Source organism: Mustelus asterias, chromosome 18 (genome assembly GCF_964213995.1).
Source record: "Mustelus asterias chromosome 18, sMusAst1.hap1.1, whole genome shotgun sequence".
Lineage (NCBI taxonomy): Eukaryota > Metazoa > Chordata > Chondrichthyes > Carcharhiniformes > Triakidae > Mustelus > Mustelus asterias.
Genome location: NC_135818.1, coordinates 5,734,473 through 5,762,260, shown reverse-complemented (window position 1 = coordinate 5,762,260; position 27,788 = coordinate 5,734,473). Strand labels below are relative to the sequence as shown.

Below are 27,788 nucleotides of genomic sequence, written 5' to 3'. Positions count from 1 at the left end.
GTTTTGTACCTCTTCTTTCTTAATACTGAAATTAATTTCTATTCAAATAAGGCTTTGAAAATATGGTTTTGCTTATTTGTTCCCAGATGAGATACTTCTGCATCAATGTGCTGTTGTACATTTCAGATATCGCCTCTGTTTGTGGACTGCCAGTCCCTAGCTCATTCCCTTCAAGAACTCCCCCTCTACCTTCGACTGAACGTGGAAGCTGAGTTGGTACAGGTAGGATTCCTTTATTAAACCTGTCCTCAAGACACACAGGTTTACTGCGAATATTGCTGGTAGCCAGATTTCATACATTGAAGTCAGCTGTTCAGTGATGCTTAAGAGCAGCGCTAAATGTCCTCCTAGCCATCTCCTGCCTTAAGCAATGAAGCTAAAATCAGCAACTCAGCCGTGTGATGGATAGAAATTGCATTCCATTGCTCTGTGTGTTCAGATAATTTAGTTGAATAATTTTATGATGCTTTATTGCTATATGAAGCTTCACAAAATGTTGCTGAATTGGGTAATTACTGTGAAAATCCAAATGACTTGATCATGAGCTGAGATTTTGTGTTTCCGGTGGTATGAAGCTGATTTTTAAAAAGTTATTCATGAGACGTGCATCGCTGGCTGGGCCAATATTTATTGCCCATCCCTAATTGCCCTCGAATGGAGTGTCTCACTCGGCCAATTCAGAGGGCATTTAAGTGTTACCCACATTGCTGTGGCTCTCGGGTCACATGTAGGCCAGACCAGGTAAGGACGGCAGATTTCCTTCCCTAAAAGGACATTAGTGAACCAGATGGGTTTTTCCGACAATCGCCAATGGTTTCATGGTCATCAGTAGATTCTTAATTCCAGATTTTTATTGAATTCAATAGAATTCAGGAACGAAAAGTCAAATGATGACCTTGTAACCCATTGTTGCTTGATTGGTGGCTCGGTGGCGCAGTGGTTAGCACTGCTACCTCACAGTGCCAGGGACCCGGGTTCGATTCTGGCCTCGGGTCACTGTCTGCGTGGGTTTCCTCTGGGTGCCCTGGTTTCCTCCCACACTCCAAAGATGTGCAGGTTAGGTGGATTGGCCATGCTAAATGGCCCCTTAGTGTTGGGCATAGGGTGGGGGAGAGGGCCTGGGTAAGATATTCTGTCTGAGCGTCGGTGCAGACTTGATGGGCTGAATGGCCTCCTTCTGCATTGTAGGGATTCTAAAGAAAAAGTAAAAACCCATCTGGTTCACTAATATCCTTTTGGGAAGGAAATCTGCTGTCCTTACCTGGTCTGGCCTACATGTGACTCCAGAGCCACAGCAATGTGGTTGACACTGAAATGGCCGAGCAAGCTGCTTAGTTGGGGATGGGCAACCAATGCCCACATCCCATGAATGAATAAAAAGAAATCTAAGATGGCTCCCACCTGGCCCAGGTAACTCTTGTACTTTGAATGCTGCCTGCATTTTAAATATCTTCTCCCTTATTCAAGGAAGTAGGAATGTGAAGGATACATTTATGATGTATCATGGATTCAAAAGCTTGAGTAATTTGCGGACCTTTTTATATAGTTTTAATAATTATAGTATATAATTTTTATATTTTTTTTACATGTCTCAGTCACTTTATTTATTAGTGTCACAAGTAAGCTTACATTAACACTGCGATGAAGTTACTGTGAAAATCCCCTAGTCGCCACACTCCAGCACCTGTTCAGGTGCACTGAGGGAGAATTTAGCATGGCCAGTGCACCTAACCTGCATGTCTTTGATCAAGAGATAAGGGAGAAAGGAGGGATCAGGATATTGAATTTGATGATCAGCCATGATCAAAATGAATGGTGGAGCAGGCTCGAAGGGCCGAACGGCCTCCTCCTTCTTCTAGTTTCTGTGTTTCTATGTCTTTCGGACTGTGGGAGGAAACTGGAGCACCTGGAGGAAACCCATGCAGACACGGGGAGAACGTGCAGACTCCACACAGACAATGACCCAAGCCGGGAATCGAATCCGGGTCCCTGGCGCTGTGAGGGAGCAGTGCTAACCACTGTGCCGCCCCTTTCAAAGTTGTTCACAAACAGTGAATTATTTAGTTATATTGGCAAATTAAGTCTCTGCAGTTAACTCTAGTTTTTTCTCTCTCCTAATTTAGATAACCCCCCCTGCTGAGTTACCACAGATGACGCTGAAGAGTATGCATGATGGTCCAAGCAAATTCAGCCAATTTAGAGCACAAGATCCCTCGGTAGCTGTGCACACCATCCCAATTAGCTCTGTGCCTGAGGACGCAGGCAAGCATACCTTCAACCTCTCGCTCATGCCCGTGACACAGGCAGCCAGGAGTGCTCCCCCGACATTGCAGCAAGCACCAGACAAGCTGGACGAGGAACTGGATTTTTTACTTCAACTTGAAACGCCTGTTGGCAAAAGCAATGAAGCTTTCTCAACGGGAGCTCAGGATGCAGAAGCACTTTGTAATCCTGAAACAGCTAATACTTCAGCGGGTGAGAAGAATCATTTTTTTCAAACCCTTTATTTTTATTTAAAATGCTGGAAATAACTGAAGTTGATCCTTTACTAAAATAGCATTCCTTTGTTCTCTTTGAATGTACATAATTCGTATATTGATGTCGAATTTAGTATGTTTTCCACAGCACTTGCTATTTTGCTAAATTACATTAATTTAATCATAGATGCAGGTAAATAGTCACTTACACTTTATGTAGTTGCTTCCTCCAGACGTAAAATGGTTACATTTAATTCAGTTTATGAAAATAACACCCAGGGCGGGATTTACCAAGCATCGCGGGATCTTCCAGTCCCGCTGTTGTCAATGGGATTTTCTGTTGAATGCGCCCTTTGCGGCTGGGAAACCCAGCTCCAAAGGAGCAGCGCTCCGAAAGCTCGTGATTCCAAACAAACCTCTTGGAATTTAATCTGGTGTTGTGAGACTTCTTACTGTACCCACCCCAGTCCAACGCCGGCAACTCTACATCTTTTCTTCTGAGCGAGCTGTTACCCTTGGCATACACTTAATGGTGCATGTTAGCCTCAACTTGGAGGTCAGGTCAGCTGAATATTGGCAATGGGCACTGAAGCTAGTTTGTATTTTGCATGTGTACCTCTTGCTACAGTCACGTTATTGTCTCTTTGCTGTTATACAGACTCAACTGCTGCGGAAGTGACAGACAAGATAAATCCACAATTAGCAGAAACAACTAAGAAGCTTGATCCCGAGGAGGAACTGGAAGATTGGTTAGATAGTATGATATCATAATGTCACCGTTACAATCCTGCAAGTGTATGACTGAAGACTAAAGATACATTGACTGTAAACACAACAGTGGCACCACCTTCCCTGCACACATACGGTGGAATAATTGCTGCTGTAGCGTATATTTCAACAATGTTCCATTTCCTGCCTGTAAGAGAAACATTAATAAGTGTGTCTAAACAGTGTTAATGGTTAAACCTAGCTCGGAAATTGTGGTTGAATGGCTTAGATTCTGCCACAAATTTCTAAATCTAACTGTGTAAAAGGAGATTGCAGAGTTAAAGTGTATTAACTATAAAATCCATGAATAAAGTGACCTGTAACTAAGATTTTTATTTGTTTTTTTGTGCAAAGGGTTAAGTTAACATTTATCAAATGTCATTAAGCAAGTTTTTAAAAAATTCATTCATGGGACATGGGCGTCGCTGGCTGGGCCAGGATTTATTGCCCATCCCTAGTTGCCCTTGGAGAGCAGTTGAGAGTCAACCACATTGCTGTGGCTCTGGAGTCACATGTAGGTCAGACCAGGTAAGGACGGCAGATTTCCTTCTCTAAAGGACATTAGTGAACCAGATGGGCTTTCCCAACAATCGACAATAGTTTCATGGTCACCAGTAGAGTCTTAATTTCAGATTTTTAAAAATTGAATTCAAATTCCGGCGTCTGCCGTGGCGGGATTTGAACCCGGGTCCTCAGAACATTAGCTGAGTTTCTGGATTAATAGTCTAGTGATAATACCACTAGGCTATCGCTTCCCCAAAACTCGTTTTAAGAGCTTTGTGCTCGGCTGCTGTAAAATAGCTCTGGTGCATTTCAGATTATTGTAATTAAAGTAGCTTTTAAAAGTAATTATTTTGCACAGCTCAGCTCCAACAACCTTGAGTTTATTTTCACTTCAATGGCCAAACATTTTCCATTTTATGGAGAGAGAATAGAATCCCTACAGTGCAGAAGGAGGCCATTTGGCCCATTGAGTCTGCACTGACAACGATCCCACCCAGGCCCAATCCCCATAACCCCATGTATTTACCCTGCTAATCCCCCTGACACTAATGGACAATTTATCTTGGCCAATCCACCTAACTCACACAACTTTGGAGTGTGGGAGGAAACCGGAGCACACGGAGGAAACCCACGCAGACACGGGGAGAATGTGCAAACTCTGCACAGACGGTGACCCAAGCTAGGAATTGAACCCGGGTCCCTGGTGCTGTGAGGCAACAGAGCTAGCCACCGTGCCACCCAACATTTCAAGTCTGGATGATCCTTTGTCTGAAGGGTCACCCAGATTCGAAACGTTGGCTCTATTCTCTCTCCACCGATGCTGTCAGACCTGCTGAGACTTTCCAGCATTTTCTGTTCTCGTTTCAGATTCCAGCCTCTGCAGTAAGCTGCTTACATTTTCCATTTTCCCCCCATCCAATACTTTTATCACGAGCCTTCATACCTATGAGAGCAGTCACAGAGCAGATTGTAGAACGATGCACTGTCAGTAACCACTTTGAGAAAAAGGAAACAGATTTGATCTTGTAAAGAGGATACATCATTGAATTTCATTTGCTTTATTTCAAAACTGTGCATTACATTGCAAACAGTCATCGCTGACTGGTTCATTTCTCTTAATGCTGAATGATTTGAAATTGAAGCTTTTAGGTAGTGGTTACTTTCTGTTTGAAGGGGAGGTGTACGTGGCAGCACACAGCCAATGCACAAGTAATAGTAAGTATTACAGAATTTCACAAAATTAAATGTCATATCCAGTAACAACTTCATAAATTAGCAGCTCAGCTGTTGCTGTGGCAAGCACAATGAGATCAAGCTTACGGTCGAACGTTGTACAATAAGACTCAACATTGTGAACAGAGAGAACATGTTCTAAGGTAGCTTTTCCAAAGAGCACGAGCTAGAGAACAGAACATACACATTGTTGCATAGCTTTGGCTTACAGGTAAGGCACATTTTTTTATTCCAATGTTTTCTTGCCGTTTGTAACCCTGGCTTCACCGTGAATCTATCTATTCAGTTAACCAGGAGCCACAGAAAAAGGTTAACTCAAAAATATCTTCATAACACTTCCAATTCTGATGCGTTTGGGTACTGAAAGCTGAGTGTCACTGCGTTTTTAAGACGGGTGCGTTTTCCAACACCTTTCACATTTATTCTCATTTTGCCTCGGAATAGTAAATACCTGCTCACTCCATTTCTATCCGTTATATACTCGTGCCAAGCTCCGTGTGTTTCAGTCAGTAGGTAAGGTCAGGAAGTGTTTTCCTTTATCCAAGTTGATCCTCATACTGTTTACGGAAACAATCTCCAGCGGGGAAGAAATCCCAACAGCGCTCCTGGTACATCTTCCATACAAAGGACTCCTTAAATTGATGGACAGGAAGTTATGACCAAAATTATTGATGGCAGTATGCATTAAAAATAGACAATGTTACACTCTTCCAACTTCCCCTTTCATCCTCTCAGCTCAGTGGCAGCAATGTTAAGAATCCCCCACTGTCAACATCCTTGGGGTTACCATTGACCAGAAACTCAACTGGACCCACCACATAAACACAGTGGCTCCAAGAGCAAGTCAGAGGTGACGAATACTGCGGCGAGTAACTCACCACCTGGCTCCCCAAAGTCTATCCACCATCTATAAGGCACAAGTCAGGAGTGTGATGGAATATTCCCCACTTGCCTGGATGGGTGTAGCTCCAACAACACTCAAGAAACTTGACACTATCCAGGACAAAGCAGCCCCGCTTGATAGGCACCACATCTACAAACATCCACTCCCTTCACCACCGATGCTCAGTAGCAGCAGTTTGTGTACTATCTACAAGATAAACTGCAGCAATTCACCGAAGATCCTTAAGACAGCACCTTCCAAACCCATGACCACTTCCATCTAGAAGGACAAGGGCAGCAGATACATGGGAACACCATCATCTGCAAGTTCCCCTCCAAGTCACTCACCATCCTGACTTGGAATTATTTTGCCGCTCCTTTGCAGTCGCTGGGTCAAAATCCTGGAATTCCCTCCCTAACAGCATTGTGGGTCAACCCACAGCACGTGGACTGTAGCGATTCAAGAAGGCAGCTCACCACCACCTTCTCGAGGGCAACTAGGGATGGGCACTAAATGCTGACCGGCCAGTGATGCCCATGTCCCACAAATGAATTTTAAAAATCACAGAATCCCTACAGTGCAGAAAGAGGCCATGTGACCCCAGAGCCACAGCAATGTGGTTGACTCTTAACTGCCTCCAAGGGCATCTCGGGATGGGCAATAAATGTTGGCCCAGCCAGCGATGCCCATGTCCCACAAATGAATTTTTAAAAATGAATAACCTCGGCTAGTACGGGAATTGAACCCACGCTGTTGGAGTCACAAACCAGCCAACTGAGCTTGCTGACACTCCGGGACATCCCTACGATCCCAGACGTCAATGTAATGAACCTTGCTGCACACCTCAATAGCAGCTATAATCCTCCTTTAGGCCAGGAGACCAAAACTACACAGTACCCCAGGTGACGCAAAACCCCAACATTATTGCAGCAAATTCCTATCTCTAAATTAGAAAGGAATAGGAGACTAACATCCCATTTTTCTTCCTAAATGCTTGCTGTACCTGAATATGATAATTCTGTGATTCATATACAAGGACACACAAATTCCTCTGAAGACCAGTATATGCTGGGACCTCACCCTTCAACAAACATCCTGCTTTTCCATTCTTTGTACCGAAATGGATAGTTTTGTACTTTTCCACTCCACCTGCCATGCTCTTAATCACTTAACCAGAATCAGTCTGTTCTATATCTTTTTGCAACTTATATCTCTTCGTCTCAGCTTACTTGGCCACCTGGCGTTGTTCCGTAAGCAAACTTGGATGTATTACACTTGGTCCCCTCAGATAAGCCATTGATATAGATTGCAAATAGCCGCACCCTCAAGAAACTCAATAGATATGCCAAACATGATTCACTTTCGGAAAACTATATTGATGTGGGCGGCATGGTGGCACAGTGGTTAGCACTGCTGCCTCACAGCACCAGGGACCTGGGTTTTCTTCCCGGCTTGGGTCACTGTCTGTGAGGAGTCTGCATGTTCTTCCCATTGTCTGCGTGTGTTTGGTCCGGGTGCTCCGGTTTCTTCCCACAGTCTAAAGATGTGCGGGGTAGGTGCATTGACCATGCTAAATTTCCCCTTAATGCCCTGGGATGCGTAGGTTAGAGGATTAGCGGGTAAATATGTGGGATTACGGGCCGAGGTGGGATTGCTGTCGGTGCAGACTTGATGGGCCGAATGGCCTCCTTCTGCATTGTAGGGTTTCTATGATTCTATTTCTATGATTCAGGGACCTGGGTTCAATTCCGGCCTCAGGTCACTGGCTGTGTGGAGTTTGCACATTCTCCCCCCCGTGTTTGCGTGGGTTTTCTCCGTGTGCTCCAGTTTCCTCCCACAGTCAAAAGATGTGCAGGTTAGGTGGATTGGCTGTGCTAAATTGACCCTTAGTGTCAGGTGGATTCGCAGGGTAAATATGTGGGGTAACAGGAATAGGGCCTGGGTGGAATTGTGGTCGGTGCAGATTCGATGGGCCGAATGACCTCCTTCTGCACTGTAGGGATTCCATGATTCTATGACTGCCTAATCATACTATGATTTTCCAAGAGCCTTTTTAACCGCATCCTTAATAATAGATTCTGGCTTTATGTCCTGTACCTCTCCTATGAGGATTGAATACTGATGTTCAAAAGCATTACGGCACAAAAAGCTTACATTCCTGTGCCCGCTTGAGAACAAAACAAAAAAATTCATTACAATTATTCAGATTCATGTTCCACATATTGGGACTTACCTGACCAGTGTGTTCAGTTTCATCTTTATTTATGAGATACATCATGAAGAACCTGAGAAAGAGAAGACACTTGGGAATAACGGGTACATTTGCATTTGCTTCCCTGCCAAATTATTTTGGGACGTTGTAATTATTCAACATCACGAAATAAATGTTTTGCGTCAGGGTTTTTTTCTGTTTGTGAGAAACCTGGGCTTGAATCTCAGTGTATAAGTATCGCTACTTAGTTCTGTAATGGTGCGGCACGGTGGCACAGTGGTTAGCACTGCTGCCTCACAGCGCCAGGGACCCAGGTTCAATTCCGGCCTCGGATGACTGCCTGTGTGGAGTTTGCACCTTCTCCCTGTGTCTGCGTGGGTTTCCTCCGGGTGCTCCGTTTTCCTTCCACACTCCAAAGATGTGCAGGTTAGATTGATTGGCCATGCTAAATTGCCCCTAGTGTCAGGGGGATCAGCAGGGTAAATGCGCAGGGTTACGGGAATAGGACTGGATGGGATTGTGGTCGGCACAGACTCGATGGGCCGAATGGGCTCCTTCTGTACTGTAGAGATTCTATTGTAATATTTTGTGGTCGTGGAAATCATCAGGGGGGCATTTTCCCATCCTGCTCGCCATGGGATTGGAGTCGGGGGGGGGAGGGGGGAGTGGGCAGACCATGCAAAGGTTTGTTGACCTCAGGTGGGATTTTCCAACTTTGGGGTGAGCGCAGCTGGAGAATCCTCGCCCATCATGTTGTATGCAGATGCAGAGTGTTCTCAAGGCAGGTAATGGTAGTTTATACTTGGTGCCCAGTTTCTATGGTCTTATGGTCAATGCATCTGGTTGACCCCAGCAAGATGCGGGAGCGGGAGCAAGTGTTGTTGACATTCAGCCCTGGCAATGTCAGGGGGATGGAGCGGGATGGATAGGGTGATCAGTATGACCTCATTCCTCCCAGTGTCATCTCCGTTGCACGAAACAGGCACATGGTGAACTGTGTCGCTTGGTAAAAGGATGCCCTCCTTCCAGGAGCCACCTGCAAAGGTACTGGGTGCTATCAGCCTTTCCAGAAAAAGAACTGATTTTATAAAGCAATATCTAGATTGGCAGGAGGACTAAAGAGAGGGCTAAACTTTTTCCCTTGGTGAAGGAAACAGTGACTAAGGTGTATAGATTAAAGGTAAGAGGCGGAAGGTTTAGCAGGGATTTTCACCCAGAGGGTGGTGGGAGTCTGGAACTCACTGCCGGAAAGGGAGGCAGAGACCCTCATAACAATGAAGAACTATTTAGACGGGCACTTGTGATGTCAAAGCATTCAGGGCTATGGACCAAGTGCTGGGCAATGGGGGTTAGAATAGTTGGTTTTTTTGACTGATGCAGATGCGATGAGCTGTAGACCTGACTCGAAACCAGCTGGCTCTCCTCTCTGTTACCTTGTGAATTTCCTCCAACATTTAAATATTTTTCAATTTCCGTTTGCAAAGCTTGCTAAAAGCAGCTGTTGGTGAGATATTAATATGACTCATATATAAAAACTCTTCTTCAATGAGAGAACAGATTGTTTAAGAAACAGGAGTAGACCATTCAATTCTTTGTGCCTGTTCTGGTTAGGAATATTAATGACCAGCTGAATTTACACAAGCTTCTCCCAAACACTGAGCTCTGTACACTCTGTACAATCTCTCAGCTTGCTTCAGGTTGGTCAGTGCTGGCCAGTTTTAATGTGTGAAGTCCAAATACATATTGACACTGACGCAAGTTTCCAATTTTTTGTTTTGCGTGTGCAGTAATCACCAAGCCAGGCAATAGCTTCCACAGTGGCTAAATAAGAACTAGGAGCAGGAGTGGGCCATTCAGCCCCTTGAGCCTGCTCCGCCATTCGATACAATCATGGCCGATCTCACCTCAGTCTCAACTCCACTTTTCTGCCCATTCTCCAGGGTCCTTCAACCCTTTAACCTAGAGCTCGATGATCTCTCCGCTGAATTCTGTCAGGGGGCAATCTTCAGTGATGTGAGTCATTGATTGGGGGTCACCACAGCTGCAGCCCAGGAGTTCCCTGCAAAGACCCCACTTGTGCCAATTTGCTGCACAGAGGCCCTGGCCCAGTGCAGAGATAGCAGAGAATTGTCATCCTGACACAGAATCTGTGTCCAAATCCAGTGAGATAGTGAGAGATAGAACCTGTTTCGGGACAGGACCCTGATCCATGGGGTGGCATGGCGGCACAGTGGTTAGCACTGCTGCCTCACAACGGCAGGGACTCGGGTTCGACTCCCGGCTTGGATTACTGTCAATGTGGAGTTTGCACATTCTCCCCGTGTCTGTGTGGGTTTCCTCCGGGTGCTCCGGTTTCCTCCCACAGTCGAAAGATGTGCGAATTAGGTGGATTGGCCATGCTAAATTGTACATTAGTGTCTGGGGGATCAGCAGGGTGAATATATGGGATAACAGGGATAGGGTGGGATCATTGTCGGTGCAGGCTCAATGGGCCGAATGGCTTCCTTATGCACTGTAGGGATTCTATGATTATACCTTCAGCAACTTAGGGGAATTTTGGCAGCATCTGAATGTTACAGTCAGTTACTGGTGGAATCAAAGTTTGACCCCTTGTAAATTGCTCCCTGACCTTTGGTTTCCTTCATTACTGTCCTCAGTTTCCCATCTTCAACTGTTCACAGGGTGGTCTCCTGGTTCTAGCTGGTGCCAGGGGAGCCCAAACAACCCCCCAAACCCATGACCTCCAGAATCTAGGATGGGAGCAACAAGTGACTGGGACTACTGTCGCCTCCAGACCATTCCTCTGACTTTTCTTTTACTGTCACAGGATCCAAGTCGTGGAATTCCCTCTCTAACAATACATGGCCAATGGCAGTTGAAGAAGGAGGCCCATCACTGCCTTCTCCTAGGCAACTATAAAGTTAGGCAATAATTGCCGGCCTTGTCTGTGATGCCCACGTCCTGAGAATGAAAAGAATGCAATAACATTTTAAATGTCGGAACTTCAAGGCCTGAATTTTTAGAATGATGGCGCCATCTGAAGATTGGGCGGGGAACGCGTTCCCACTAACGCAGCAGGCCGCGATGCCATTTTATGCTTTGTTGAGCATTGATTGATCTAAGGTGGGATCTTCATTCCTGCTCAGGTGAAAGTCCCGCCTTAGGGAGCTGCCTGTCCATCAGATTGGTTGGCAGCTCTCCAGTCCCTCCAGCAACAGCGCTGCGCTGGCTGGAAGAGGAACTGCACCAACCAGCCTGAGACTAAGGGCAGGATTTTCCTGTTCCCGCCCGCCACGGGAATCATAGCGGGCGGCAGGTGGAGGGAACCACACAAAGGTGCATTGACCTCAGGTGAAATTTTCAGGTTTTGGGACAAGCATGGCTGAAAACTCCCGCCCACGTCTTGGGAATCAGAGCCACAGGTAAGTGAAAGGGGTCCCAGGACGTGCTGGGTAAGGAAGCCCTGGGGGAGGGGGTGTAGGTCGTCAAAAGGGCGATCAAGGGTCTCATGACTTAGGCTCGGGAGCGAGGGAGGTTGGAGGTCACTGGGCCTTAAGACGGGGGTGCCCCCTCCCTGTCAGAAGAGGGATACTGATGGAGGTGGCCCCTCCCACCCGAGATCTAATGCCCCTTATTTCTGGGGCCTCCCCATCATCATCTGCCTACCAACCTAAAAATTGAGCAGAAAGGCCCTTAAGTGGTCACTAATCGGGGCAAGGATAGGCTTCAAGTCCCACGTCTTGCCCACCCCAGCGTAAGGTCGCTGTGGGGTCACAGCAGGTGGGAACCCAGAGAGTTTGAATATTTTTAACGCAGAAGTGGATAGATTCTTGATAAGCAGAGGGTGAAAGGTTATCGGAAGGGTAAGTGGGAAGCAGATTTGAAGTTACCGTCAGAGCAGCCATGATCTTATTGAATGGCAGGGCAGGTTCGAGGGGCCGAATGGCCTACTCCGGCTCCTAGTTCATATGTACTAATACTCTAAAGGAATCACCATGTACTATTAAGCAAAATAAACTTTGAAGCATTTTTTCAAGCAATTGGTTATTTGATTTTAAAATCATTTATTTAAACCTACATTTTAAAATAATCAGACACCATGGCCACATTCCAGTAATAAATGAAAGACTAAAACTAATCTTAAGCTGAATTTAACCTTCAATGGTTTTTAGGTAAATTTCATAAACACAGCTCACAAATGCAGAACAAGCCAATTGCTACTCACAGATAGTTTGCAAGGTTGTGCTCTTGTAAGGTATGTATCTCAAAACCATGCGGTATCGTGTCGAAGTAATCATTGCCGATTCCACAGATAAAGCATTTGGTCTAGGATTCAATGAAAGAGCAATCCATTTGAAACACTGTCTTAGCTCCTTTCTGACACAAAAAAAGCTTAGTATTTCTTCAGAATTCAAGGGTGGCACAGTGGTTAGCACTACCGCCTCACAGCGCCAGAGACCCGGGTTCAATTCTGGCCTTGGGTGACTATCTGTGTGCAGTTTGCATGTGGATTTCCTCTGGGTGCTCTGGTTTCCTCCCACAATCAAAAGATCTGCAGGTTAGGTGGATTGGCTATGCTAAATTGCCCCTTAGTGTCCAAAGATGTGCAGGTTAAGTGGATTGGCCATGCTAAATTGCCCCTTAGTGTCCAAAGATGTGCAGGTTAAGTGGATTGGCCATGCTAAATTGCCCCTTAGTGTCCAAAGACCTGTAGGTTAAGTGGATTGGCCATGCTAAATTGCCCCTTAGTGTCCAAAGATGTGCAGGTTAAGTGGATTGGCCATGCTAAATTGCCCCTTAGTGTCCAAAGACCTGTAGGTTAAGTGGATTGGCCAAGCTAAATTGCCCCTTAGTGTCCAAAGATGTGCAGATTAAATGGATTGGCCATGCTAAATTGCCCCTTAGTGTCCAAAGATGTGCAGGTTAGGTGAATTGGCCATGCTAAGTTGCCCCTTAGTGTCCAAAGAGCTGCAGGTTAGGTGGATTGGCCATGCTAAATTGCCCCTTGGTGTCCAAAGATCTGTAGGTTAAGTGGATTGGCCATGCTAAAATTGCCCCTGAGTGTCCAAAGATGTGCAGGTTAGGTGGATTGGCCATGCTAAGTTGCCCCTTAGTGTCCATAGATGTGCAGGTTAGGTGGATTGGCCATGCTAAATTGCCCCTTCATGTCCAAAGATGTGCAGGTTAGGTGGTTTGGCCCATCCTAAATTGTCCCTTAGTGTCCTGAGATGTATAGGACAGAATAATTAGCCATGGCAAATGGGCGGGGTTACGGGAAAAGGGCAGGGGAGAGAGCCTGGGTAAAATACTCTGTCATAGAGTCAGTCCAGACTCGATGGGCCGAGAGGCCTCCTTCTGCACTGTAGTGATTTATGAGTCTATGAGGAAACTTTGGTTGCTTGGTGGCTATGTAAAACATCTGTATAATACCACTCCTGGTATCAGTATCATGTTACTGTAAGAATGCAAGGAATAGCTGACAAATGTGTCAATTCCCATCAAACTGCTACCTTCAACACAGGAGGGAGAAGAAAATAGTGTGGCAAGGAGCGGGGGAGAAAAACCTGTCACACTTCGGGAATCTCACTCCTAACAACACTGAGATTGGGATCTTCAGTTTAGAAATAGCAGAAAATGAGAACTGATCTTAATTCCAATCGAAAGGTATGAATGTAAGGTCTAAAGGAAACGCACCTCCATGTCTTCTCGCACTTGCTCCTGTTGGTCTCTCAGTTCACCAAAGGCGTCAATAATCAAACCTAAGTAGCAGAAAGTGATAGCGTAAGCAACATGTGAGCGGCTTATACTTTCCATGGCACTGCGGCTGAATTCTTGCACACCGACACTTGCGTGAGCTGGTACATTTTACAAGCAAAAATTTATCTGAACCTTTAACACCAATCGTCTGACACAGAATTTGTTTTTGCTTGAAGCCTAGGATTTTTCAACCATGGTTCTGAAGTTTTCTGCCCTATTTACAGTTTATCTGGTATTCATTATCTAATGAATTATGCAGTCCCAAGACAAATGTCAAGAAAGATCAGTGTAACAAGAATTTTAATTAAAATACTTCCTCCATCATAATTACAAGGTAAGTCGGATCACTGATTCATTTGGATGTTCACACACATTGGGAGGCACATGTACTTCTTTGTACTAATTTGATATTATATTAATTTGCCTACATGCCCACAACTTGTAGCACTGGACAGGCATTGTTTGCACTCTTTAATGCATCGCATTGGTACTAAAATGATTGCAAAGTATTTATACACCACCAGTCATCTCAATAGATCCATTTGGACTCCTGCCATCATTTTTCATCTAATTCCATCAACATATTTGTAATGACCTCATCAAGGCCCATGAGGTTGGCCTCTTGGAGTACGAGCTCCCTGATTGAGGTAATGATTGCCAGCCCAATCAGAGAGTCTCACCTGTGTACATATTGAGGAGTGTCAGGGCCACTGGCACTCCGGATTCTGACCGCGTACCAGGAGCACTCAAGGAGTGGGATAGACTTTTTAAATGCAGGGAATCTGGTGAAGGGCCTCTGGGGAGTTATTTCAATATCTTTCTAGATTTTTCTCCCTCGTGCTCATCTATTTTCTCCTGAAAGGCATCTGTGTCACTCGCCTCGCTACTCCTTGTGTTAACCTTCTCAGGGTAGAAATGTCAATTACTCGGGGACAGAGGTTTGAGGTAAAAGGGGGAAAGTTTAAAGGAGATGTGAGAGGCCAGTTTTTGACACAGAGGGTGGTAAGTGCCTGGAATGCACTGCTAGAGGAGGTGGTAGAAGCAGATACAATAGCAACGTTCAAGAGGCATCTTGACAGATACATGAATAAGCAAGGAATAAAGGCATACGGACCGTGTAGAGGCTAAAGGTCTTTAGAAAGGTGTCGTGTGTCGGCGCAGGCTTGGTGGGCTGAAGGGCCTGTTCCTGTGCTGTACTGTCCTTTGATCTTTGTAACAAGTAACACGGTGTAACCATTCTGGGTAAAGGAGCTTTTCTTGAACTCACGATTGGATTTATATTGATATTTTATATGAGCTATCGTTGCTTGCAAATGGCAACACTTTGGGTTGAATAATGTGTGGGGGTGGATGGCTCATCGCCACCCCCCTCAGAAGCAAAGTCAGCAGGTGGTGCCAACCCACTCCATGCCAGCCCACCTCACACCCCCTGCCAAAATGTGCTGTGGGCAGGCTAAACTAGGGCTGAGTGAGATCCGCGTCCCCCACCAGGGAGAAAGCCATGGCTTCTGGAGCCACAGCCAATCTGACCGGGCTAAATATTTGATGGTGTGAGCATCATATTGTCAGGATCGATTGACTTGGTGTGATCGACCCTTTGATTGACGATTACAGTTTGGCAGATAGGCTGCCAATTTCGGCATCTGCCCACCTCTGGTATTATGGGCGTGAGCTCGGGGGTGGGTGGAAAGGCAGTGGGGTGGGCACCCGCCCACCCGTCCTAATTTATGTGTCCACTCTGACTCCCGCTGGAAACATGCCCCGCGGGAACTTTTTCTCATCATTGACCCCATCAAACGCTCTCATAATGTTGAAGAACTCTATAAGGCCACCCTCAGTCTCTTTTTAAAAGAACCGCGCTCTGCTGAATCTTTCCTAGGCAGTATAGTCTCTCAGTCCTGGTATCAGGCGAGCAATTTTCTTTATTGTAGCTTTTCCATTGCCTCTATGTCCTTGGAGACCAGGACAGTTCGCAATTCGCCAAATGTGAGCAGTATGGTGGCACAGTGGTTAGCACTGCTGCCTCACAGCACCAGGGACCCAGGTTTGATTCCCAGCTTGGGTCACTGTCCGTGTGGGGTCTGCAGTTTCACCCCGTGTCTGCGTGGGTTTCCTCCATGTGTTGCGGCTTCCTCCCACAGTCCAAAGATGCGCGGGTTAGGTGGATTGGCCCTTAATGGCAGGGGGATTAGCAGGGTAAATACTTGGGGTTAAGGGATAGGACCTGGGTGGGATTGTGATCGGTGCAGACTCGATGGACCGAATGGCCTCCTTCTGCGCTGTAAGGATTCTATGATTCTTATCGGGGATATGGAAGATGCAAAATTGGATGGAAATTTCTGTAGCATTGGTTTTGGAATGGGGGGGGGGAGGGGGGGGGTTGGGATCAGTTTCAGTGAGGGGGGGTGAAAAAAGGCATCGAACCAGACAGGTACAGATGAATATGGGAGTCGGGGAAAGCAAATATGTAGGGTGAAATTTTCTAGCTGTTCACGGCTGGCCGCCACTGCGAGTGAGGACGAATGGCCTCCTTCTGCACTGACAGGGTTCTATGATTCTCCATCCAAGAGTGTACCTCACGAGTACCGGAAGATTAAAGTAAAGTGGTCGATGCCTATCGGTGCTCAGAAATTTAACACTGAAGAGCAAATTGCACAAAATCTTTTGGATGAAAGAATTTATTCGAAATGAATGCGACCTCCGGCCTTGCTTGCGATAATGAAACATACCCTGAATAATGGCCAGTAGGATGACAATGACAAAGAAAAAGAAGGTGATGTCAAAGATAATTCGGTACATTTCAGAAGGATCACCAGCGGGGTCTTCAATTTCATCTCCAATGCCACCTCCAGCCCGGACACCCACGTACATGTGGAACAAGTAGCACTAAAAATGAAAGAAGACAATGCGTCACATAGTGTCAGAGACTGTGCCGTCAGCTGGGGATTGAAATGTGTTACAAAGGCAGGAAGCATTGAACTGTGACTGCGAGGTAGAAACTGGTGAGTCATTCTTCGTTCTGTCATCGTTGCTGCTCCAAGACTTCACTGAATAATTTGTTAACTACTTAGTCGGTGTGCTCAGTGAGCTTCACTCTTCCTGGGTTGGAATGTGAGAATCAGCAAGTGATCCCATCCCATTCAGTATCAGGAAATAGAGGGATACGGACCGCGTAGAGACAAAAGGTCTTTAGTTTCGAAAGGTGTCATGTGTTGGCGCAGGCTTGGTGGGCCGAAGGGCCTGTTCCTGTGCTGCACTGTTCTTTGCTTTTTGTAACAAGTAACATGTGCCAGGCCCATGGGTGATGCCCCACATGGTTAATGGTTTGCTGACGTTCAGAGTATGGGTTATAAATGAGGAATTGCACGGTGGCACAGTGGTTAACTCGTCCTTCACTACTCTCTGGGGAAGAGATTTCCACAGACTAACAGCCTTCGGTGGAAAACAAATTCTCCTCATCTCAAATGGGTGACCCCATCCCTCTAACCTTTGGATGATAATTTGTGAACAAAGTTTCATGGTGGCACAGTGGTTAGCGCTGCTGCCTCACAGCACCAGGGACCCAGGTTCGATTCCATACTGTCTGTGTGGAGTTTGCACGTTCTCCCCATGTCTGCATGGGATTCCTCCGGGTGCTCCGGTTTCCTCCCACACTTTAAAGACGTGCTGGTTAGGTGGATTGGCCATGCTAAATTCTCTCTCAGTGCACCTGAACAGGCACCAGAGTGTGGCGACTGGGGGATTTTCACAGTAACTTCATTGCAGTGTTAATGTAAGTCTACTGGTGACTAATAAATAAACTTTAAAGTCAGAGACATTGGAAACATACCCAGTATAACAAACTCCATTCTGAAGGTTTTTATTTATCCGTGGGACATGGGCATCGCTGGCTGGCCAGCATTTATTGCCCATCCCTAGTTGCCCTTGGAGTTAAGAGTCGGCCACATTGCTGTGGGTCTGGAGTCACATGTAGGCCAGACCGGGTAAGGACGGCAGATTCCCTTCCCTAAAGCATATTAGTGAACCAAATGGGGTTTTACAACAATTGACAATGGTTTCATGGTCATCAGTAGATTCCAGATTTTCTTTATTGAATTCAAATTCCACCATCTGCCGTGGAAGGATTCGAACCCGGATCCCCAGAACTGAGTTTTTAGATTAAGAGTCTAGCGATAATGCCAGTAGGCCATCGTCTAATCGTAGGTGATGGAGGTGAAAACTGATAAAGCTATTCAACAATATATTAAGTTCCAATCGCTACCATAAATCTCACATCTTCTTCGGTATGGTTGTGGGAATCATTCTGCTGGCCTGTCGAATGGCCTGCACTGTGGTACGGAACAGGCGGGAGGAGCGTTTCGGGGGCCTGCAAGGGGACAGCAATGTCCTGAGCTCTCCACAGTGTCCCTAACACACAAAACAATCTCTCCAAACTCCCCAGGACACCACCTCTGCTCCCTCCCTGAAAGTCCCAACACCTCAGTCAGTATTTATTCCATCTCCCTTTCATCCCACCCTTGAATCCAAGAAGTTTAAAAACATGGTTGGTCTGTGTGCCCGTGGTTTCCATGCGCCGTGCTTAAAATCACACGGGGGCACCTAAAATCTTGCCCAATCGGCGATTTAATCCCCTCAACAAGTGGCATTATTGTCAGCAGGTGCACTGTCAATCCGTCTGTTGAACGAAATATCACGCGAGTGTGTGCGATAACATTGCGATACACGCCTGGCGCTATTCTCCGTGTTTCCAGGTTGGGCAAACACCTGCTTAAAACTCTACCTCGTGGCATTATTTAGAAGAGGAGCAGCAGCGTTACAACCTATTAATCCCTTCATCCATCACCTTGGAAACAGCCCATCTGGTCATTGCCACATTCGCTCATCGTGGGATCTTGCTGTGTGCAAATTGGCCACTGCCCTACGTGACAACACTTCAAGCATACCCTATTGGCTGTAGAGCACTTTGGGACGTCCTGTGGTCCATGGAAGGTGCTATATAAATGCGGGTATTCATTAATACAGAACACGCAGTTACATGAAATAAATAAAGATATTCTCTACAATTGAATTAGGCTTCAGTAGCTATGTGAGGGAGATTTTTATGCAGTAAACTCCATTATGGAGTACAAAGAGCAGGATGCCAATCTGAGTGGATGAATGCCTGTGGCTTTGTTCCTATTACATGGGTTTAACATTCCTGGAATTGATTTTGTGGGATTTTCACCACACCCATGGAATGAATGTCCATTCCACAGCGACACCAAATAAATACCGTCATCATGTCATCGCATTTCATGTCGGGTTCATCTTCGTCCTCACTCTTGTTGTAGAATTTGCGGAAGAAATTGAAAGCCACCACAGTGTAGAGGTAGACAACAACAGCTAAGAGGCCAACTGTCAGCACAAGCTGCAGAGAGAGAAGAAGCAGATTTCTCATGTCACTCAATGCCAGTTAAAGGACATTATCATAGAATCCCTACAGTGCAGACGGAAGCCATTCGGCCCATTGTGTCTGTACCAATCACAATCCCAACCAGGCCCTATTCCCGTAACCTCGACATATTTACCCTGCTAATCCCCCTGACACTAGGGTCAATTTAGCATGGCCAATCAACCTAACCCACACATCTTTGGACTGTGGGAGGAAACCCATGCAGACATGGGGAGAATGTGCAAACTCCACACAGACAGTGAGCCGAGGCCGGAATTGAACCTGGGCACTATGAGGCAGCAGTGCCAACCACTGTGCCTTGCTCATCTATTCACTCAGTTAATTCTCTCAAGGTACTTAACTCAATCACAAGGAAAGACAAACCTTGACAAGATCGAACTTAAATGTGGAAAATGTGGGTGGCACAGTGGTTAGCACTGTTGCCTCACAATGCCAGGGACAATTCCTGGCTTAGGTTACTGTCTGTGTGGAGTTTGCGTGTTGTCTGCGTCGGTTTAAAGTTTATTTATTTAGTAGTCACAAATAGGCTTCCATTCACATTGCAAAGAAGTTACTGTGAAAATCCCCCAGTCGCCACACTCTGGCGCCTGTTCGGGTACACTGAGGAAGAATTTAGCATGTCCAATGCACCTAACGTTTCCTCTGGGTGCTTTGGTTTCCTCCCACACTCCAAAGACATGCGGGTAGGTGGATTGGCCATGCTAAATTGCCCCTTAGTGTCAGGGGGATTAGTGGGTAAAATACTTGGGGTTATGGCGATAGGGCCTGGGTGGGATTGTTGTTGATGCAGGCTCGATGGGCCAAATGGCCTCCTACTGCACTGTAGTGATTCTATTCTATGAAATCACACGGGGAAGTTTAAATTCTAGTTCACATCTTAATTCTTTTCCCAGATAGGTAAATATACCTTTTCAGTGGTATCCTCAGTGCTGTTTAGCGAATGCTGGTTAGGCTGGATGTAGGCCTTGTTTTTTCTGAATGTAACTGCCCCCCACCCCCCCAAATCACTTTTGGGAAATGGCGGTGGAAACAGGCATTAAACCGCTTAATTGTAAATGCAAAAGACCTTGAACTTGTTTCAGGCGAGGTGGAGAGACCAACATAAATGAAATGGTGGAATTCTGAAGGGAATGAAGTGAGAGGTTTACATACAGAAATCCTTGAAGGGGACAGGAGAAATTAATAAGGCTGTAAAATCAGCATATTTGTCCTTGCCTTCTTAAAATGAGACACAAGAACACAAAAGCCAGAAAGTTATGCTAAACTTTTATAAATCACTGGTTTGGAGCCAATTGCAGTATAGTGTTCAATTCTGGGGGCCACACGTTCGGAAGGGTTTCAAGGCCTTGTAGAGGGTACAAAGGTGAGTTATCAAAGGTACCAAGAATGATTAACTTCAGTTATGTAGGGAGAAGCTGGGACTGTTATCATTAGAGTAGATAAGGTTAAGGGAAGATGTAATGGAAGGATTCAAAATCATTAAAGGTTTTGAACAGAAAAATAAAGAAAAACTGTTTCCATGACTGAAAGTTTGGCAGTTGTATTGATCCCAAGCCAGTGGGGGTATGAAACTGAATACTCATATTTAATTGATAATGGCTTTATTCACAGAATGCAGCATTATATATATCTGCTTCCTACCTCCAAACCTAGTGTCACAGCAGTCTCTCTTTATAAGTGCTCTAAGCACTTAATTAAACAATGCCTTTCTGTGTATCTTAAGAGCACAATTAACATACCGTTAACTGGCACAATGGGCTGAATGGCCTTCTTTTCTGCTGGTAGCTTCTACGGTCAACAGCTTCAAACTATGGTGAATTTAAGCTTTATATCTTCATGCAACAAATGATCAAAATATAGAATCATGGAGTCATAGGGCCCGATTGTACCATCGCGTTGCGCCTGGGCGTGAAAACTTGGGCGTGAGGTGAGTAGCGCGATCCGCTCCCACCTCCGTGCCGGTTCCCCCTTTACCAAGGCCCGAAAATGGCCACGATTGGGACCGTGCCCGAAACAGGCGCAACAGCCATTTAAGTGCATTTAAATTGACTTAATGGGCTGCACGCCTAACTTTACCGGCATTTCCTCCTTTACCACCGCATTCGCCCGTCCAGAATCAGGATGAAACAGATATGCTCCATAGAAGTCCGATTCAGGAGCTCCAGTAAGTGAGGAGGTAATTGCCGAGCATCTGACAGTTCTCTGCTTGAGATCGGTGGAGGGGTGAAGGGGGTGTCCGCTTCCACTCGGCCTGAGATCAGTGAGGGGGAAGGGGAGTCCACTGCCACTCTGCCTGAGATCAGTGAGGGGGAAGGGGTTGGAGTATAAAAGCAGGGAGGTCTTGCTGCAATTGTACAAGGTACTGGTGAGGCCGCAGCTGGTGTACTGTGTGCAATTTCGGTCCCCTTATTTGCGGAAGGATATATTGGCCTTGGAGGGAGTACAGAGAAGGTTCACCAGGTTGATACCGGAGATGAGGGGGTTAGCTTATGAGGAGAGATTGAATAGATTGGGCCTGTACTCGTTGGAGTTTAGAAGGCTGAGTGGAGATCTTATAGAGACATATAAGATAATGAAGGGGCTCGACAGAGTAGAGGCAGAGAGAGTCTTTCCACTTAGAAAGGAAACAAGAACTAGAGGACGCAGCCTCAAAATAAGGGGGAGTCAGTTTAGGACAGAGTTGAGGAGGAACTTCTTCTCTCAGAGGGTAGTGAATCTCTGGAATTCTCTGCCCATTGAAGCAGTGGAGGCCACCTCGTTAAATATGTTTAATGCACAGGTAGATAGATTTCTGATCAATAAGGGAATTAAGGGTTATGGGGAGCGGGCGGGTAAGTGGAACTAAACCACTATCAGATCAGCCATGATCTTATTGAATGGCGGGGCAGGCGAGGGGCTAGATGGCCTACTCCTGCTCCCATTTCTTATGTTCTTATGTTCTTATGCTGCCACTCTGCCTGAGATCAGTGGGGGGGAAGGGGGGTCCGCTGCCACTCTGCCTGAGATCAGTGGGGGGGAAGGGGGGTCCGCTGCCACTCTGCCTGAGATCAGTGGGGGGGAAGGGGGGTCCGCTGCCACTCTGCCTGAGATCAGTGGGGGGGAAGGGGGGTCCGCTGCCACTCTGCCTGAGATCGGTGGGGGTAAGGAGGGAGGGGCCTGCGATTGGTCTGTGTAGTGGAAGGGGGTGGGGTGACGAGAGGGCAATGTCCATGGGGGCCAGGGGGAGGCATTATCCGGTCTGGGAGCAATGTGGCAGGGGAGCCGCATTCTATCATTTTTTTTACTGCACATGCGCGGTTGGAGGTGCCGATCGGAGCTGCTGCGTTTTGGGTGCGTTAAGCCCCGCCCACAGGGCTTGTGCAGCGCGATTCGGAATCGCTGATATTTTTTCAGGCAGAGTGTGTAAGGGGGCTCCTGAGAACGGGTCTAAAAGTCGGATCTGAAACACTCCCAGTTTCAAGTCCGTCCAGCACTTAGAATCAAAATGGTAAAATCGGGCCCATAAGATCCCTACAGTGCAGAAAGAAGCCATTTGGCCCATTGAGCCTGCATCAATCAGGCTCTATCCCCATAACTCCACTTATTTACCCTGCTAATCCCCCTGGCACTAAGGGGCAATTTAGCACGGCCAATCAACCTAACCGTCACATCTTTGGAGTGTGGGAAGAAACCAGAGCACCCGGAGGAAACCCACGCAGACACGGGGAGAATGTGCAGATATTGCATGGACCAGACTTTCAGATGGAGGAGTGGAGATGATTTTGCACAAATTTGATTCTGCAACAAATGGGAGATCAGCATTCTGGGACAAATCAGGTTGTACATTTTGCCATTCTCACCTGCTTTCCATTGTGAGTTACAGATGACAATATCGTACGCAGTGTCTTGAATCCCATAGCGATATCCAACAAGTGGGCAGCAAAGAAAAAGTTATTGTAATGACCCAGGATGGACATGGTCATGTACCAAGCCAGGTACAAGAATGACTGCAGATGGAAATGAAGAAACTAAATGTTAGCTGTCTGAGAAACATTTACATTTATTAGCATTGAAATATTGCCGTAATTAAGGTATTCCTGCCATTACAATCTGTGCTGGCTGGTTTGTAGAAACAACATTGACCATCACAGAGACAATGGCAGAATTCCCACCCCTGACAACACAAAGCTTTGACCAGTGGAGAGTCTTTCCCCGATTCAAACTGACTTCAGTTTTTTTAAGACTCCTCGCTGGCACACACAATCAAATGCTGTCTCGATGTCAAGGTTTAAAGTTTAAAGTTTATTTATTAGTGTCACAAGTAGGCTTACTTACATTAACAGTCAGTGAAGTTACTGTGAAAATCCCCTAGTTGCCACACTCCGGCACCTGTTCGGGTACACTGAGGGAGAATTTAGCACGGCCAATGCACCTAACCAGTATGTCTTTCGGACTGTGGGAGGAAACCAGAACACCCGGAGGAAACCCACGCAGACACGGGGAGAACGTGCAGACTCTGCACAGACAGTGACCCAACCTGGGCTTCTGGCGCTGTGAGGCAACAGTGCTAACCCACCGTGTCGCCCCATTTCCATTTCAGTTTTTGAGTTCTGCTCTTTTGTCCATGTTTGAACAAAGGCTGTGACGTGATTGGGGGCTGAATGGCCCTGGCAGAACCCAAACTGATTATTTACAAAGAACAAAGAACAAAGAAAGTTACAGCACAGGAACAGGCTCTTCGGCCCTCCAAGCCTGCACCGACTAAGCATGAAATTGTGAGCAGGTTATGGATGAGTGTGTGCCAATCTGTTGATGACACTTTACTGATGAATGAGAGTAGACAGGCCAATTGGCCAGATTGGATTTGGCCTGCTTTTGGTAGACAGGATGTACCCTCAGGGCCACTTGTCACATTGTAGCTGTACTAGGGTACTTGATGTGGAGATGCCGGCGTTGGACTGGGGTGAACACAGTAAGAAGTCTCACAACACCAGGTTAAAGTCCAACAGGTTTATTTGGTAGCACAAGCCACAAGCTTTCAGAGTGCTGCTCCTTCATCAGGTGAGTGGGAGTTCTGTTCACAAACAGGGCATATAAAGACACAAACTCAATTTACAAAATAATGGTTGGAATGCGAGTCTTTACAGGTAATCAAGTCTTAAAGGTACAGACAATGTGAGTGGAGAGAGTTAAGCACAGGTTAAAGAGATGTGTATTGTCTCCAGCCAGAACAGTTAGTGAGATGGGCCTGCAAAATCTCACTAAATCTCTTTAACCTGGTGCTGTGAGACTTCTTACTGGGACACTTGGCCACAGGTGCGAATGTTCTGGAGCACAAGTCTTTAGTACTATAGCCAAGAGGTTGTCAGGGTCCTTAGACTTCACTGTGTCCAGTATTGGAAAGGGAGATCAGATAGATCATTATAACCAGAATTGCACATAACAGGCTGGATTTTATTAAGTGGAAAACGTGGGCACCAATAAAGAGAAGCGAACACTTCAGCCAAATGAGTGAGTGCGTTGAATTGGACTTACATTGTCAGTGAACACAACTCCCAGCTTCCAGATATGGTATTTTAAATCGATGGAACTCAACCTGAAAATAAAGCAAACATTGTTTTAATGTTCAAATTATTTTTTACTTTGATTTTCTTTGCAAATTTTCTTTCAAGAGGAGAATTTTCTCTCTTCAGGCCCAAGCGTACTTGAGCCCTCTGACTCCTCACACATTCCTGATCATTATTCGATAAGGTAAATTGTTCGGAATGTTTTGGGGGGGTGGGGGGGGGGTGAATTCTCTGGCTTCCCTGTGGCGTCTTTCTCGCTGCGTGAGGCGATGCGCCGGTTTGCTGGCGACAGAGTCTTCTGGTCCCGCTGCCATCAATGGGATTTCTCACTGACTGCACGCCACGCCACTGGGAAACCCGCGGTGTAGGGGGGGGGGGGGCGAGGGGGGCACCATCGGCAGGACCAGATCATCCCGTTGGCATGAACAGCCGTTATTTACTGAGGTAAATTTTCGATTTCGGATATCTGGCTCAAAGTTTCACACCATGAGCTCGTCAGGAAGTTGGCCCCGGGAGTCGGAACAGTCAGTTTCCTCTCTGTTAAAACTAATGTCGACTGTTAATACAGTCAAACTGCTGACTGTAGCCTGCCCAACATCAAAATGGATGTATTGGCCTTCCCGGGCGTACAAGGCATCTGTGACCTGGTGAACACATCTGTGGACGGAGGCCTGGGATATTCCGATGGTCACCTCTGGGTGCCTGAAATGACCCTGTTGCGTAGAGGTTAAGGGCCGCCGTCACCTTAACTTCTACTGGGAGTGGGTGGCTGCCCCTCCCCTCAGGTGCCAGGTGTGTGGAAACCTCACACAGGTGCCGAACTGTGTTCCTGGATAGGTGGAGCCAGCGACGGCACATCATCTCCGACACCCCCTCGAATGAATGCCTGGTCTGGTACAGCCCCCGCCTCCGCGTCCTCCTTCTTCTGGCCACCCTTTCGGGAGACTGTTCTCCCACCTCCCCTCCTTCCTGAGGGCCTGCCATTGGCTGCTCCTGCAGTGGCCAGAAAGCAGTCACATTGAGCTGGATCTTGCTGTGAAACTAACAATGAGGCTAATGGTGTTTATCGCTAGTTATGAGCAAATCAGACAGGGACTTCAGGCGAGGTGTGCATATGTACGTGCAAAACTCTGGACACTGCTCTTCAAGATGCAATGTTCCTCTCTCAGTGGATTGATGGTGACTATTCCCCACTGAAATAAACTGAGTGAAATTCCTGTATGTACTCATCAAAGCCACCCCAGAAAATTCAGACCTATCCAGTCTAAGTGTCCCTTTTAACAGTACGGCCATTCTTAATTACCACCAAATAACAATTTCTTTATTCTTTGGTGGCATTAGGGCATCTGCCGATGGCACCTGCACTTATCACATTGGTATAGTTTTGCAAGTTACTTGAAAAATAAATAGCATATTTATTCCGTATAATAAGCCACTTTCCGGATACCCTCCCTGTGAGCAAGAGCTAACAAGCGGAAGGATATCACGTACCAGGACACCAGCGTTGCTTCTTCCTCTGGGGGCTTTTCAATGGGACTAAAATCCAAAGCACTCCTGTCCACTCCCAGGAGCTCAGCAATGCGTTCAACTCCGTACAGATCTCCATATTTATTAATAACCTGTTACAAAAGGGTAAGGGCTACACTCAAACAAGCTCAGGTAAAGTTCAAAAGTAAATAAGTTATCACAATCAAAATACCCGACTGTGCTTCACAATGGGGAAGGAGGGATCTGTTGAACACAAAGGAAAAAATAGGAGAGGGTCAATAATGGCACGGATGAAGTGCAAAATAAGAGGGAGTCAAGGATGGAATGGTGGAGACTGAGGTGATCAATCACATCGATAGACACGGAGAGGTCAAGGACTGAGATGACCACATAAAGAATGTCGGACAGAGTGTAGTGGGGTAAACCTGGGGAGTGTGGGCCACAGCAGAAGAGGAATGAATGGAAAGGGATAAACAGACAGGACTGTGGTACCCAAAAGAGAAAACGCTGGAAAATTTCAGCTGGTCTGGCAGCATCTGTAAGGAGAGGAAAGAGCTGATGTTTCGAGTCCAGACGACCCTTTGTCAAAGCTGAAAGGCAGAGAAAGTGGGAGATATTTATACTGCAGGGGGAGGGAATGAAAGGTGAGTCATAGCCACAAAAACAAGGGGAAAGGCTGCTAATGGCTGTCCACAGAGAGAGAATAAAGGGTGTGAATGGCCAAACGGCAGAGGAGCTGAAATCAGAGGGTAAACTGTGACAGATGAAGATGTGGGGGGAGGGGGGGGGGGTGGGTGGAATGCGTGGGAGAGAAATAAAATGTAGAAAAAGGGGAAGCAAAGGGGGAGAAAACTGCAGTATCCACACTCACTGCAGGCAGACAGGACAAAATACAAATAACTACATCTCAGACAGTGCTAAAACAGTTACACACCAGGCGGTATCACTCCAAGGTTTCGGCAATCATAAGAGAATTGATTTCAATTATCAAGGCTCCAAAAGGTCTAGAGGAACAATTGTGCCTCTGAAAACTTAATCAAATATCCAGGAGATGGGACAACGAACACCCCATCGAAATCAGTTTGACAAACACAACGCTTTGATATTGTAAACAGGGGATGCCCACAAAGCGATTAAAGCTGAAGCACCCAAGACAATGGAACTACATAATGTAATCAAAAACAGAACTGTAACCAATTCAAGGTAACAATCTGATGACCTAATTGAAATGTAACACTTTGTCATGTAAAGAAAACGGTATAAGAATGTGTAAGACCCGATGATCAGTAGAGTAGCTTGGAAGCAAGCTGTAGTTACAGCCACGAGTTCTACTCCCCCTCATGCATGTTGAAATAAAGCTGTTTTGTTGAAGTTTTACAAGGTCTCGGAAGACTCAGTTCCTTCATTCCCTCCTACACAGAGCTTACAGTAAAAATAATGGCGAGAGCCAAAGATGTGCAGGTTAGGG

The 27,788-nt window shown here is 46.3% G+C and overlaps 2 protein-coding genes across 4 annotated transcripts in view; one reads left to right on the top strand and one right to left on the bottom strand.

Moving 5' to 3' along the window:
• aven (apoptosis, caspase activation inhibitor) overlaps window positions 1-3,572 on the top strand; it is a 66,792-nt gene extending 63,220 nt beyond the window's left edge. The window contains exons 4-6 of the mRNA XM_078233304.1: window positions 127-222; window positions 2,124-2,475; window positions 3,136-3,572. Coding sequence (XP_078089430.1) covers window positions 127-222; window positions 2,124-2,475; window positions 3,136-3,248 — 561 coding nt within the window. The 3' untranslated portion in view covers window positions 3,249-3,572. The remainder of the gene's footprint in view (window positions 1-126; window positions 223-2,123; window positions 2,476-3,135) is intronic.
• A 1,214-nt stretch (window positions 3,573-4,786) lies between these two features.
• Window positions 4,787-27,788, bottom strand: part of ryr3 (ryanodine receptor 3) — a 371,169-nt gene continuing 348,167 nt past the window's right edge. For all 3 annotated transcript variants that reach the window (XM_078233298.1, XM_078233296.1, XM_078233297.1), the window contains 9 exons: window positions 26,324-26,451; window positions 24,801-24,861; window positions 23,126-23,272; window positions 19,107-19,241; window positions 16,564-16,720; window positions 13,772-13,836; window positions 12,303-12,403; window positions 8,099-8,150; window positions 4,787-5,614 (listed from right to left, as the gene is read on the bottom strand). In XM_078233298.1, coding sequence (XP_078089424.1) covers window positions 5,519-5,614; window positions 8,099-8,150; window positions 12,303-12,403; window positions 13,772-13,836; window positions 16,564-16,720; window positions 19,107-19,241; window positions 23,126-23,272; window positions 24,801-24,861; window positions 26,324-26,451 — 942 coding nt within the window. In that variant the 3' untranslated portion in view covers window positions 4,787-5,518. The remainder of the gene's footprint in view (window positions 5,615-8,098; window positions 8,151-12,302; window positions 12,404-13,771; window positions 13,837-16,563; window positions 16,721-19,106; window positions 19,242-23,125; window positions 23,273-24,800; window positions 24,862-26,323; window positions 26,452-27,788) is intronic.